This window comes from Corvus kubaryi, unplaced genomic scaffold (genome assembly GCF_017639235.1).
Source record: "Corvus kubaryi isolate FWS band 111438036 unplaced genomic scaffold, C.kubaryi_AGA036_p1.0 37397, whole genome shotgun sequence".
NCBI classification, from domain to species: Eukaryota; Metazoa; Chordata; class Aves; order Passeriformes; family Corvidae; genus Corvus; species Corvus kubaryi.
Genome location: NW_024581136.1, coordinates 9,605,340 through 9,620,402, shown reverse-complemented (window position 1 = coordinate 9,620,402; position 15,063 = coordinate 9,605,340). Strand labels below are relative to the sequence as shown.

Here is a 15,063-nt window from a genome sequence, read left to right as displayed (position 1 = left end):
AGTATTGGGAATGTGATTATTCTCCTCTTGCAATGAATTTCTTCTTTCATTCATTATGGCATAATTATCTCTGTGGTGTTGAAGTATCTGGTGTACTAATAACTACTAATGATCCCGGGAGTTGATATGGGGTGTATGATTTGATCAACATTTTGAGTTCAGCATCACATGCACTGAAGTGCTGAAGTCAGTTTTTGTATTTTGCAATATGAATTAAACAGTACAATTTTGAATGTAGTCGACTTTAATGTTTATATGATTATTCCTTTAGGATTTCAATGGTCTTTAGGCTTGGAATTAAGATGTAGCCTGCCAGGGTTTAAGGAGGTCCTTAAAGACATGTGAGCTTTGCAACTCTGATCTGTGGTCTCATGGATTTTGCAGAAGGTAGGTGAGATTTGACAAGCACCAACATCAGCAACACTTAATTTCAACAGAAGGAGCATTATCCTAACATTTACAAGATAAAGGGTCTATTGACTAGATTAAGAATATTTGTTAACTGTGCTGAGAATGACATAATTGAACAGCCCTGTGCATATTCTCCTAACGCCCTCAGGGTAATTAAAAGCACTCAGGCTGCTGCTGAGTTCTGTTTGCCTGGAATTAGCAGCGACCTTTGTGGCTACACCTGGGCACTGCGGTGGGAGGTGCCTTCCTCAGAGGGAAGGAGCTGCGCAGGAAGCAGGGACACCCATTGCACTCTGCCTCCCCAAACACACCTGGGTATCTCTCTCGAGAAGAAGGGTGACAAAGAAGGAGAAAAAATGACAAGATAGTGACCTGTAGAGATCCTGAACCCCTCCAGGCCAGAACATGGCAGGGAGAAGAGCAGCGCCTTTCCTTCTCATGCCGCCTCCCGCCCATGCTATGATAGGTTTTACTGAATATGATGTATGAGGAGCTTGGGTCACATTTTGTCCCTGAACCAAGTTTATGTCTTGCAGTGTCTTGATATTTAGGGCTAACACTGGCCTTTCTGCTTTGTGTGCTTGAGCTGAACTGCTGCAACATCAGAATTCAAAAACTAAAAAAATACATATTCAATGTATTTGAGTGTTTTCACTTTCTACTCCTAACAGTACATTAATGCTACTTGTTTTTAATGTGTATAAGAAATGAATATTACACAATGGCAGTGTCCAAAAGCTTAAGACAACTGTGAATTATTCAAGCCACAATTTTTCTTCCTCCTGCTGCAAGCTACACTAATAAATAGTAAATAATTTGCTGTCAAAACAGACAGAGACATCTTCCTTCCAAAGAACCTTAGCATTTCTATCTCCAGTGCTGCACCTGAGAACATCCTTTCATTCACAATGCAGCTTCCATCAATCAGGACAGCATCACAGGGGAGACAGAACTTTTTTCCACCTAAAAGAAATGTGTCTTCAGGGACTAAGTAACAAGATTCCTGTAGAACAATACAAAAATGAACTTTCTTGTGCACAAGTTTTGGGCAGGTAAATTAAGTCTCAAGACACACACAGTATCAGTAGTCTTCTACACTATATTATTTTAAACCAGTGCTTCTTAGAAATAATACTGGCTGAAAAACAACAGCCTAAAGATCAGCCCTTTAAACCTCTCTCTCCAAGTGAACATCTTCAGCTTCATTTGCCTAGTGTGCATAAAACACCCTGACCAGGGAAACCTACCCAAGGCCTTTACATCTCCCATCACCCTAACTATTGCTCATCTCAATGTCTTTGGGAGGCAAAAATAGCTATAACCCCTATTTTATGGATGAGGAATTGAGGCTGGGAGATAAAGCACATACCTTGATGGGAGCCATGTGTCTAGACTCCATAAAAACCACTCTCACGCTGCTTGACAAGATTGTGTAAGCAGCCTATAGCAGAGCCAGGAAGCAGGTCTTGGAAGTCCAGAATTGTTATCTAGTTGCTTGTTTGTGAAATTAAATTTCCAAGCTGTTCTTGACTCTTGACACAAATTACTGGATTCATCTGTATCATGACAGATGCTGCAGATACAGATGCATCATTACTGCATCATACAGGCTGTGTCCACACTTCTTGCTGCCCTGCCCACCTCGCCTCCCTCTGCCCAATTCCTTCTTTGCTGTGCAATTCCAGATACATTTCAACATGTTAGTTCATTATACAGGCTGGTGAGGAAAGATGGTGACCTGAACTTTTTTATGCTCCTCAGTTAGGTGGTGCAGCCTGGGAGGCTGCTGTGGATGGGAAAGCAACTGCAGAGTTGAAACACCAGTACTCAACATGAAACAGGAGGTTACAATTCAGGGGCCATGCTAACAGCACAGAAACTGGACATGAGGTTATCCCGGGAGGTTTCATATCTCTCATTAAAAGTTAGGATGTGAGTTTGTCAAGTTAACCTAGAACAAGATGTGGTGGGAACATGGATCTGTTTGATTCCAATTCATGCCCCTATATCTCCCTTGGCCTTCAAGGAGCAATTCCTGCTTCACGCCAGAGTCATGCCCCTTAACTGTAGCATTGCTATCTGCAGTCCTTTAGTAGAAGGTTTATTTGTGCTCAACAATTACAGGACATCAACAGAACCACCAAGTTGTAAAGACTATCATTACAAAACTGCCATTGCAAGAAGAAACACAGAAATTCTAATTTAGTTAAATATCTGTGCTTTGCCAGTTATTGCAATCTAATTCACACAATTAAATCTCCTGAGATAATGATGAAGTTAATTGTCATTGCAAGGCCATTAGAGAGAATGCCTTATCTTGATTTAAAAGTTGCAATTGCAAAATGATGGAATACTTTAAGTACAAAGGTACACTGGCATCTCTGAGCACTTGTTCAGCGTGGGAGTGCTACTCATCCTACAGATATTGGAGATACAAAAATGTGATGTGCAGCCAACACACCTGTGCTGGCAAAAGCCCCAGCTCTTCACATGGACTTTGCCAAGATCAGTGAGAGGCAGCAATAAAAGTGCTCCTGGGCAGCACTCCACAGATAGCACTTCACTTTCTCAAGGAACTTTTCAAAAGGCTGAGTCTTGCCCAGTAACTCAGTGCAGGAACAATGATTTTAGCAATGAACTTGCGGCTGTGCCTGGGTCTGAAAGCAGCATGTGATCATGACAAACAGGTCAGTGCAGAGCTGCCATCCCTTCACCCCCTCCACCACCTCTAATCACATCATGCCATCTGAGGGAACTGCAATTCTCAGTGTTGAACCTCTAACCCTTATGTCTTCCTTAAGATTAATAAGACATTTATCAGGAGTCAGGAATCCCCAGTTCAATTTTGCTTTTAAATTTTGAGAATAGAGGGGAGCAGCACGTCTAATCTCCAGACCTGAGAGACTAACTGTTCCCTGCCAGACTCCTATCAATCCTTCCCATCTGTATTTCCATTCACATAGTTTCACCTTTTTTTTTCTCTGTTATATCCTTTCTCCATGTGATTTTTACCTTTGCTGGGTATTTTTGAAGTGGGGTCAGAAATCAAGAGAATGTTTTCCAAATTCTCAGCAAGAGCATTCAGCAACGTCAACTGGAAGCACCAGGAAATTTCATCTGGCTGCATGGGGACCATGTTTCTTTTTGCTGTCAAGACCTGTTATTTAGCCAACCTTAAGAGGAGTCAGTCCTCAGGAAATTACCATAGGAAGCAAAATCACTGCACTGAGAGTGAGTCTTACAAGCCGCAGGTACCAGGTCTTCTTTAACTCTTGAAATTTCAAGACCCCCAGTTGGGAGTTGCATCTGCAGTAATAGCAGATTACTAAAAATCTAAAAAATCTATCAATGCATCTGTATCTGTATCAATGCTGTATCAATGCTATCTGCTGTCCATCATTTTGCAAAATTCACAGGAATTAAACTATAACCAGAAAGAACATATCAATAGCTACTTGTGTGTATGATAGAGGGAATTGCTAGCAGACTGCAGGATGGGGAGCTGGCAGGCTGTGCAGCAGATCCACCTGTCTCAGGGCATACTGTTAAGCCAACAGAAATGATTGACAGGATTATGATGGTCACTGAATATTCAACGTTGCTCAGCAACAGCATGAGGGTAAAGACTTAGAACACATAGAAGTGGTTTAAAGTCTGCAAATGTGAATGGAACACAAGTCAGGGGATGGACATAACACAAGTCAGGAGAGACTGAGTGTGGGAGGAGGTGAGAACATCTCATTACAACATCCAGGAGTCTTAAGCACCCATTTAAAGGGTTTGTTTGCTATTCTAAGGCTTCCATGGCTGTTTTAGGGCATTATTAGCCTCCATATCTGAACTTCACAGAAACACAATATGCTGAGTTGGAAGGGACCCACAAGGATCACTGAGTCCAACTCCTGGCCCCGCACACCACCATCCCCAAGAGTCACACCATGTGCCTGAGAGTATTGCCCAAACTCTTCTTGAGCTCTGCCAGGTTTTGTGCTGTGACCACCTCCCTGAGGAGGCTGTTCCAGTGCCCAACCACCATCTGGGGGAAGAACCTTTTTCTAATATCCAGCTTAAAGCTAGCCTGACACAATTTCAGGCCACTCCCTTGGGTCCTGTAACTGGTCACCAGAGAGAAGGGATCAGTGTCTGCCCCTTCTCTTCCCCTCAGGAGGAAGCTATAACTGCACTCAGTCTCCTCAGTCTCCTCCAGGCTGAACAGACCCTGTGCCCTCAGCTGCTCCTCATTCAGCTTCTCCTCAAGGTCCTTCACCATTCATTGCCCTCCTTTGGATGCTCTCTAATAGTTTCATGTCTTTCTTACATTGTGGTGCCCAAAGCTGCCCCCAGCACTCGAGGTGAGGCCACCCCAGTGCAGAGCAGAGGGGGACAATCCCTCCCTCGCTTGGCTGACAATGCCATGCCTGAGGCACCCCAGGACACATTCCTCCTGGCTGCCGGGGAAGAGCTTATCAGCTTACACCTGTCTGTAACTAGAAACTGTTAATAACCAATTCGTCTTTGGCAGCAACTATGCTGGGAACGGAAAGTCAGACTTGAGGGACTGTAAGTCATGTGATTTCCCAGCACAGCCATCTAGCAGAGGTGACTATAACATTTCTGATGTTATGTAATTGCTCAGGAGACAATACCCAAATGTGTGTGGGAGTGGGGGGGGGGGGGGGAGGGAGGGAAGAATAAATTAGCATGGAAGTCTTTAATATTTTGCGATTTAAGAAAGTCACTGTGAATATGATAACTATTTGGAGAAAGGAAAATTGTAAAGAGAAAGTAATGGTCTGTGAGGCCAGCAGTAATTACCTTAGACTACTGCTGAAATGATGGTTTGATTTCCTTGTACTTCCATACTTTTTGCTACTCTACATTGTGTCAGACTTATAACAACAGTCATCACTCACTTTTGTATGTTATGTTCAAACAGGCTACAGCCCCACAGATATCTGAGAGCATAATACTGGTTATTGTGATACCTAACTAACAGCAAAGGATTAAGCTTTTTTGAGATTTACCCACCCCTTGGCTTCTCTGAAGTAGTGGCAGACTATTCTGTAGAGCTAGTGGAACTAAAATAGCCAGTGAAAGTGCTTTCTGCGTAAAGATTGGAACTGAAATGAATTATTCATCTGACAAATTTGGTCCCTCGTTGAAAATTTAATACATTCTTCGACATTCGCTAGGACAAAGAGACAGACACTAAATCAGGGTGCCAGCCTTTGGACAGTGAAGCTGTATCTGGACTGAAATACCACAAGCTTATGAGGACCAGTCTGCCTCCAGGCATGACCATTAATATTTCAAACATGAAGTTTCAGCCTTGGATGGAAGTGCAAAGTTCAAATTAAATAAACTTTTCAGACTGCCACACTGGAGTTCTCTTCAAAACCCCTCTCCAGAGGGCATTGAAAGGTTGGTAACATCAAATCTAACCAATTTCAGGAGCCCTGGGACTTTTCATGTATTTTGTAGGGTTTCAAACATACTCCACTAAAAGTTCAGGCACACATTAATTTAGAGTCCCAGCATTCAGAGGTCTCTCTCCTTCTAAGGACACTCTTGTAGCATCCATAGCCCAGTAAAGTGAACACAGAAGATACGACAATATCCTGTGTGCAGAAACACATGCCTGGCATTTCCATATGCAAGCTTAGCAAACAACCATCCATAATCACTTCCCCTCTTATCCACAAGATGCATTTGTTTTGTCCTCTGTAGAGGAAGATCAGTCCTGCAGTGTGTCCCTATCTATGCAGGAAAAAAAAACATCTTGTGTCTATGTCATAGGAGAAAAGGAAGTTATGTGGCAAATAAAGCAATTGAAATTAGCAATTTTGCAGATATTTCCCTCTGTTCTAAAACACACTTGTGCTTTACTGTTGAGGCCACAAGCAAGCCCAGCAGCAGCAGCAGCATTTCTCTGGTGCCTTGGCTGTTAAAGGCTAAACCAAGGCTGTTGAAGAGGAACGAGTATGCCTTAGCTGTACCGAAAAATTCCACTCAAGATCATTATCAAGAGCCTCCATGAAAGGGTAGTTAGGATTTGGCTGAGATCCTAGCAGCTGCACAAAGCACGAGCACTCCAGGTCTTTGCCGCTGCTCAGTCAGGAGGCAAGATATCCCTGTCCACAGGAAAAGTTCTGCCAGGAATAAGGGCCAACAGCAGAGGAGGAGGATATCAGTCTTTGACTCTCCAAGAAGGGACACAGTCATCATAAGGGAAATATTTAGCTGTTACAAGTATGCAGCGTCTCCTTAGCTTCCTCTTCTTCCCTGCAACCTTCTGCCAGGAATGTGGGCTAATAGCCAAAAAAGAGGTTCACCAGCTTTCCCCCCAGGATCATGTCTATGAAGTATCAGTCCCCCCATCCCAAAGCACCCAGGTGAAAACTTCATAAGTGTCCCACAAAGGGCTACCCTGACTTACCAACCTCTGAAAAGGAGCAGAGGTAAAAGTGGCAGAGGGGATTAGAGTGCTTAGAGTGGCAGGGGTTAAACATTACCTAGCATCTGAACTCTGTTCTCTTGCATGTAAGGCTGTATTTCAGCATCAGGCAAGCAGTTTTTTATCATGTCAACCCAACAATTACCACAGGTTTGCCAAGACTTGATACTTTCATAGTGTCAGGGGTATCTAAATATAAATCACATGCCCGGTCGGCAATGCTACTGCAGCTGTCACTGTATCGCATTTAGCAACATATTAGTTTTGTGAGGGAGTTCATAAATAGGACAGTGAATTTTGACCTCAATAAAAATGTTACTGTATCGGAAAGACAGGCTCTCAGGAATAACTCCATTAACCTGCTCTTTGGTGCCTCAAGCTGTAAGGAATGCAGAGATCATCTAGCCTTCCCCTTCCAGTGGATTTTGCTGTGAACTGAGAACCCACGAAAACTTTGGAAACACTTTTAGGGATTAATATGAAACATTTCTAGTTTGTGGCAAGTTGTGTGGCTTTGTGACAGGCATTTACTATTAGGTAAACTACTTAAGTAGGAAGGTACTTACTCCATTTGCTTATGCCAAACTTGTCAAAAACGGATAAAAAAATTGCTTTGAGTCAAATAAATGTTTTGTTCAAGTTGAAGTATTGTTTGGTTGAGTTTGTTCGGTTTTTTTTTTTCTTCTTAGCTATTATTTATTTATTTTCTTAGTTATTTTTAGATTCAAGCTAGATTATTTTCAGACTCTACTCTGGTACAGATATGTTGACTCAAAACAATTAATAATTTCTTCTGATTTGCTCTTTGTTTCCCAAGCTACTTTTTAAGTCTAAAAAATCAAAGGAAGTCTTTCTCATTATTCCAAACTTGGCCAATTCCTGGCTTTCTGTAGCAGCACAAGACTGCTTTAGCACACAACAGTGGGAAAATACAGCTTCCAATAATAAAGTGCTTCTCAACCCCACCCAGTAAAAGCAGGGGTAAGCTCCAACTGTAGAAAACAAACTGTGCAGTCAACTCAGAAGGCACAGCTCCCCTGCACACTTCATCCACAGAAGGAAGTGTTCCTCTTGGTCCAAAGCCCTTCTGGTTGACTGTCTTGTTGTTTTACCCAGCTGGGGATGAAGATTGCAAAATGTAGTGAGGAGAAAGGCAGATTAACATCAGTGGGCTAAGAGAATATGTGCAGGCAGAAGCTGCATTTTTCTAAGCAGGTAACACTTGCGGGAATGTGCAGTGTTGTTGCATTTATGTATGGCAAACACAGCACAGCAAAGTGAGTAAAAGTCACCATCAAAGGTTAACAGATGAGGGATATGAGCTGATGGATGGATTGCATCTGCAACTATGGAGAAACCAGAGACAAAACCTCAGATGGTTCAACTTAAGAGCATGCCACAGAATTTAAAATAAATTATTTTGAGACTTATTTGGCTCCACATCTTTTCTTTCAGGCCTTAGGTCCTTGAGGGTAATAACCCCTTCAATGTTTGCTTCTTTTGGCACTGGTAAAGCTGATGTCAGGAGGCAGCCCAGCTGTGCAGCAGCTGTCCTAGTAAAGCAAACTCACACCACAAGGGACAGTGGGTCCTTGAAGACCCACAGGATGAGATCACAATTTGCAATTAATGCATGTTCCATTCTACATTTTTTAAATGGATATCCTGAAAAAATACTCCCACCAAAAAACTGTTAAATAATGAAATCATCCTGCTTTGCAGGTCAAAAAAATTTTTTCCCATAAAATGCAAGTATCACTTGCCAAAAACTAAGAGGGCAAACAGGTTTCCTGGTAGCAGTGAGCTAGCAAGAGAGCTCTTTTTGTTCCAGTCATGGGAAGAGCACAATGGTGCTGGGAGTGGACACTTCTAGAAAGCTTTGGCTGTTTGCAGCTCCTTCCAGCTCTGGAAGCCAAGTATTGCCAGAAGGGTTAAAACCTCCAAAAATGCAAGACACCAAGTAGCAGTATCTGAAACCCCATGAGGAATCCCAGGAATGCCTATGCTCAGCAGCCTCTATCAGGAATAAGTTCTACTCATTTTCTCAAAGGGGATCTGCCCAGAGGAGTGCTGCTATTGCAGTTAGCTGCTTTTCATGCGGAGGATCCCCCACCCTTAGGGATTACATAATGCTGTTCAACAGAGGGATGCAGGGATATTTGTTTCAACCACAAATACTTGAACAATATTCAGCAAGGTGTTTGATTTACAGCTGGCAGACGTGTGCATGAGCAAGGGGACAGAGAAACACCATCATGGCTTTATGTTACTGCAGCAGCTTTTGCGCTTCCGGTTAATTTAGGTGTAAGCAAAAGCTGGTTACTCCTAGAATGGGAGAACAGTAATGAGTGAGTCCTTCTTTTTAAGTCACTGAGTCCTTTTAAGGTCAAATGCAACTGTCCTGGACATGGGTCCACTGCAGTTTCTTTCAGAGTGAGTCCTCACTGCTGTCAAATGTTGGATTGCTATGGCCTCCTATATTTCCCTCTACTGTTACTGCCACAGAAGCTGAGAAGAAGGTTTCGTTCAAAGGTGGCCAGGCTGAGTCCTGCTCTAACATGTGCTGCAGCCTCTTGTAGTGGCTCTTTGAGTGGTACTGGAAGGTCTTTTTCAGAAGCAGCCACAGGGGTCTGTTCTCAATGACAGCTTCCTGTAAAGGTAAAAGCAAAAAGAAGCTTTAAGAGGACCTGGACAGCAGTTTACTCTTCATCCAGAGTACACACATGGGACAAATAGTGGAGACCCAGGTCTCCCACCTGCCCTACTCATCCACATCCCTTAAACAGCCTTTCATTGACCACATTTCATATCAGCTCCACCAGAGTTCTCCACCAGAGAACTGTGACCAGCTCCCCCTGAGAGTCCTCAGGATCTGGGTAGAAAGCACTACAGACTGCCCATATTTTTCTAGTCTGGGGCAGGGCCTGATAGATCCCCCTCATCAGAGGAAAGAAAAGGTGGCCAAGCCTTGCATTCCCTGATCATTCAGATGAAGGGCTTTAAAAAAAGGGTGAGGTAGCAGCAATTATTTCTGTTTTACTAGACATTCACAAACTGGGCTGAGGAGGAGGGAGAAAGAGCAAGACTTGACCATTTTGCCTCTCCAATTAGTGCTGACTAGCACATCCAATGAAGCACACTAACCTCGACAAGGAAGGACACAGCAAATGTGACTGCAAGCATTATCACCATGGAGATTCGCCACGTGGTAGGGGTGCACACAAGCTGGGAAAAAAGCAGGAGAAGCTATTCAGCAACATGTCCACAGTAAACACTGGTGGGTACTTGTGTAATAGAACACAGAATCATTTAGGTTGAAAAAAACCCTAAAGACCATTGAGCCCAACCATAAGCCTGGCACTGCCAAGTCCACCATGTCCCTAAGTGCCACAACTACTTCTAAATACTTCCAGGGATGATGGCTCAACCACCTCCCTGAGCAGTCTGTTCCCATCTGTAACCCTTTCAGTTAAGAAATTTTTCCTACTCTTCAGTCTAAACTTCCCTTGGCACAACCTGAGGCCATTTCCTCTCTATCACTTGTTACATAGGAGAAAAAAAGTGACACCCACCTTGCTACAGCTCCCATCAGGTAATTGTAGAAAGAATTAAGGTCTCCCCTGAACCTCCTTTTCCCCAGACTAAACAAACACAGTTCCCTCAGCCACTCCTTATATGACTTTTGCTCCAGACCCTTCAGCAGCTTTGTGTCGTGAAAAGCCAGACTCCCAAACTGGCTTACCCTACTGATGAGCTAATATTGCTACTTGTCTTGAGGAATTACTGATAAAGATGCTTTTAAATCTATGATGAAGTAGAGAAAAGAGAGAATGCCATTCTTTAGTGCTGCAAGAGGAATTCTAACTGCCTTTTTACTTTCTAATATTAAAAAATATTCAAACTTCGTATTTCAGCTCCAAACCCAGTTCCAGCTTCCCATAGATGGGACTGGTTTTCTGGCTGTAGCTCAACTGCTTTTGGAGATGCAGCTCAGATCCAAAATTTGGATCAGCAGTTTCTCCAGGGCTAGGCTATTGCAGAGGTTTTTATTGCTACTACCTCCTTTTCTCTTCTCAGCAATTCCAGTGTATTCCCTCCAGACTGCTTGGGCTGGGAGTTTTGCAGTTCTCCCCAAAAGCATTTTATCCCCTTGCAGCTGCCGTGCTGAAAAATGTCCTGGGCCACTAGGGTCCACAACAGGACGATGACTTGCTTTAAAGTGCCATCTCGTGGCAGGTTCTCTAACGGGGTCTGCCCGCCGAGCCGGGCTCTGCAAATAGTTACACAGTGAGGCAACTTTAGGCGGGCATTTACAGTCGAGACCCAGACCCTTTGACTCTGTTTCTCTTTCCATGTTTCATTAATTCCATTTCTAAACCGACTTGCTAACTGGCATACAAACATACAGGACTGGAAGCTGCATCGTGTTCAGCACTTGTGACTCAAAGCCACTGCATTTCATTGCTCTGCAAATGTACAGAAAAAATAGCTTTGTATGGTGCTTTTGTTGTTTTGTTCCTGTGACTCCTACAGCAAGACTGTGAGAGTGTCACAGCCTCAACACACTAATTGTCAGGCCCACTGACAACCCCATCCTTCAGCTGATGTAGATCTTATCCTTCCCTCATCTTTCCCTTGGGATGGATTGGCACAAGGTAACTCCCAGCTTGCATTCTGCCAGATTACATAAGTCAAGCCTTATTGGTATTTACTGATCAAGGACCAAGATAGACCCTCTCTTGCCAAGACAGCCCCACTAGTCTCTCTCTACAACTGTTCTAAACCCAAATTCTGCTTTGGGAAACTGCAGGCTCTCTGAGATTTAAACGGGGAGCCTGAAAAGATTGGGGACTGGAACTACTGCTCTCAGTGCCAGCTGGCAGATCCTGGCAAGAGGACCTTTGTTCAGAGTAGCACTGCTTGGGAAACACAAGAACATGGTACTTTATTTTAAACTGGCAGAGCCCAGCCCTGTTCTGCTCCTGGCTTCACAAGCCACCAACATACCACACATCATAAGCTTAGTGATGTCATCCTCTGTTGCTTGAACAATGTGCTGAAACAATCAAAATTACATGTGTAGCTGTTCTGCTGAAGGCACAGATACTAGTTTGGAGTCACCATTTTCCAGAAGTTTCTACAATCCCATCATCTAAAATCCACCTCTTTAAATTCTGTCTTTAGTGGTGCCATGTCTCCCTGCAAAAGTCTGTGCCTTTTGCTAAAACAATCCCAGTGTGCTTAAAGTGGACTGGCAGTAGGAAAAAAATCCCCTCTGGAACAATACTCACATCCATCTTGGAGTAGAGATCATCAATGTCAGCAAACATCAAGAAGAGGCAAATGCCCAGCTGCCCTATGAGCACCAGTATGAACACATCTGAAGGGATAAGACCAAAGAAAGAAACCCACAGGTTTATGAGCAATCTCAACTGCTTGCCTTTACTGTAGAAGATTGTAATAATTTTCTGTGTTACACAGCCATCAAAAGAATGCATGAGATAGAAACAAATTTTCAGCAAAAGAAAAATCAACAGAGTAAAACCCCAGCTTTACTCAGTCAAGTGTGGGATGAGCATTGTAGCCACTGATTTAAAACACCAAATGGGTATTTTGAACATTCGATTTGACCTTTCACATCTGAGAAGCTTTGCAGCCTTCCAGTGAGTCTCTCTCTGACCACAGTAAATCCTGTGATTCAGAAAAATGTCCAGGATGTAATCTCGATCTTGTTAATATGATTAGGAGTGCTGCCTCCAACTTCAGTTATGTCAAGACTTTGCTCTTGATCAGGATCTAAAGAGTCTAAGTAATGGAGAACCTATTCCTTCCCCATCTGTAGGCAAATGTTCCAATGATGAGTAAATTCATTTTCTCTTCAGCTGGCGTGCACCGAACTTCATCCTTCACCCACTCATTTTTGTTTTACCTTGTTCTAGGACACTGATGACCCACTTTTCTGCTTTCTAGGAGGAATGTCCCCTCCTCACTATTACTATGCCAAAACATCAAAGCCATGAAACCTGCAGCATTATTTTAACTCTTCAGAAAAAAAAAAAAAAGAAAAGAAAAAGAAAAAAAAAAAAGCTGAAGAGAATTTTGTCTAAGAGCATGCTGCAGGATTTGTCCCACAGAGAAAAAGAACAGCTCTTCCATGACTCACTGCAGCTTCTGGACCTGTCACAAACATATGTGCTCATCTTCCCTTCATAGGACAGTCTTTCTCCTGATCTTTTGGCTGACATAATTTGGGTCAAGTTTAATTTTTCCCTATTAAGCTGACCTCCTGAGTTGACTTATATATCTCTTCTTCTCTCCCCATACTTACAGTTGGTGTAGATGGGTTGCCTGAAAGGCTTTCCCTTGGAAAACACTACTGCTACAATGAGGCAATTGATGGTACTCAGCAGCCACACTGTGGTGTTTTCATAGCTCTTGAAGCCATTGTCTGTTTGCTCATGGGCTCCATCTCTTGCCCCACGGAGCCCCAAGCTGGAGGATGAATTCCTCTCATGGTTGTTCACTGACAGGCAGGCACTGAAAAAGAGTGTCACACTGGTCAGGAAATGAACATTGTCCTGGTTCCTTCCCCCAGCTTCCACCATTAACTATCAGGAATCCTCCCTCTCAGCCATGATATAGGTTATTGGCAGTGCCCTCAATCTCACCACTGGTTGAGCTTGCTGAACTTGTCAGAACTTGAGCTCAAACCTGGTCTCTCCTGCAATCAAATCCTCTCTGTGCTCAGCAGAAGCATTCTCACCACATGAACTGTGCATGGCAGGTTGCTGGAGGGTTTAGGGACCTCAGACAACACTGGTTGAAGTGTTTGCACCCTGTGGGCAGCATAGGGTCTGCTGCAGCTGCTCATCAGGCCTGCAGTTAAGCTGATCAATAGTTTCATGCAGACCTGCCCCACTAGGTCAACCCTGTGGTATCCAGAGTCCCAGAAAGGGGACCTACCTGTGTATATCGGTCTTGGAATACCAAGGCTGCTTCTGGACCACCACAAACCCAAAGATCTGCATGCTGAGGCTGAAGAGGATGTTAAGTACAACAGAGAGCAGCAATGGGGGCGAGATGAGCTGGCTTGGAGGCCTGTAGGGGACCAGCTTTGGATAGGCACCTGTGAAACTCACTGAAACATGCACAGATGTGTTTGCTAGTGTGTCCAAAATACAAGCAGTGCTCCTGTATAATACTGACTGTATCAATGGCACTTTTACAGTCTGTAATATTCTTTATAAAACATACAAAGATTGTATCAAGTACAAAATACAGAGTTGTTTTCTTACAAAATTGTATTGACACAGAAGAGGTTAATTAATGGCATCTATCATGAGGCATTTTTGAAAAATAAAATGTTGGCTTTTTATTTTATTTGACTACTGTCAGGCCCAAGAATATGAACATATACTTATGCTCTTCTTTTCTCTTTCTGTCACTTGTCAGCTGTGGCTTGAGATTTTTTGCTGCCCACATTCTGTGCATCCTCCTGCACTAAACACCTAGTGGCTGGTTATTTGAGCTGGAGGAGGGCAGCATTACCTGACACAACAGGTTTTCCTCTGTTCTGAGGTTTAACAAAGTTACCCAGACTTCGAGTAAAAGAGCTGTGCACAAAGCTTTGATGCAATTCCAGATGGGCTACTTACAGCAATGTAGCTTTTGGCACCCAGTGTTGCTGTGGCTGACCTTTTCAGGCTTGATTTCATCAAAGTCTTTGCCTGTTGTCTGTGTTCCAGCAAGGATGGAACATACCAGGATGTGGTTTTGCTATATGCTTTTCATGGCCCTGTCCTTGCTGCTCCTGCTTCTAAACCTCTCCCTGGACTTACTCTATCCCAATAACATTGTCTTTCTCTTTATGCCTCAGCACTGGGTTCCCCTCTTATTCTTGGCTTACAAGTCTCTGCTCTGTAGTGTCTGACATCTGTCATTTCTTCTCCATTTTCACCTCTCTTCCTTTTGGGGCTCTGGCCTACACAGCTTCAAATATGGGTTGGACTCAAAAAAGTTAATCCCTACTTTTTCATTTGGGCACAGAGTCAGGTATCTTCTTAATCTGCCTTCCTGAGTCAACAGGAAAATGCCTGAGTGGACTTTCCACTGCAGTAGGTGTGGGTTTATTCCTTCTAAAGATAGCACTCCAGTTAGCAACAACCTACATGCTCAGCAAATGCACCACTAAATATTAC

General features: G+C 43.4%; 1 protein-coding gene across 1 annotated transcript in view; it reads right to left on the bottom strand.

The window, feature by feature from the left end:
- Positions 1-5,557: 5,557 nt before the first annotated feature.
- LOC121671191 (probable cation-transporting ATPase 13A4) overlaps positions 5,558-15,063 on the bottom strand; it is a 45,527-nt gene continuing 36,021 nt past the window's right edge. The window contains exons 26-30 of the mRNA XM_042042453.1: positions 13,829-14,003; positions 13,194-13,402; positions 12,157-12,245; positions 10,010-10,090; positions 5,558-9,515 (exon numbers count right to left, since the gene is read on the bottom strand). Of these exons, the coding sequence (XP_041898387.1) occupies positions 9,294-9,515; positions 10,010-10,090; positions 12,157-12,245; positions 13,194-13,402; positions 13,829-14,003 (776 nt within the window). The 3' untranslated portion in view covers positions 5,558-9,293. The remainder of the gene's footprint in view (positions 9,516-10,009; positions 10,091-12,156; positions 12,246-13,193; positions 13,403-13,828; positions 14,004-15,063) is intronic.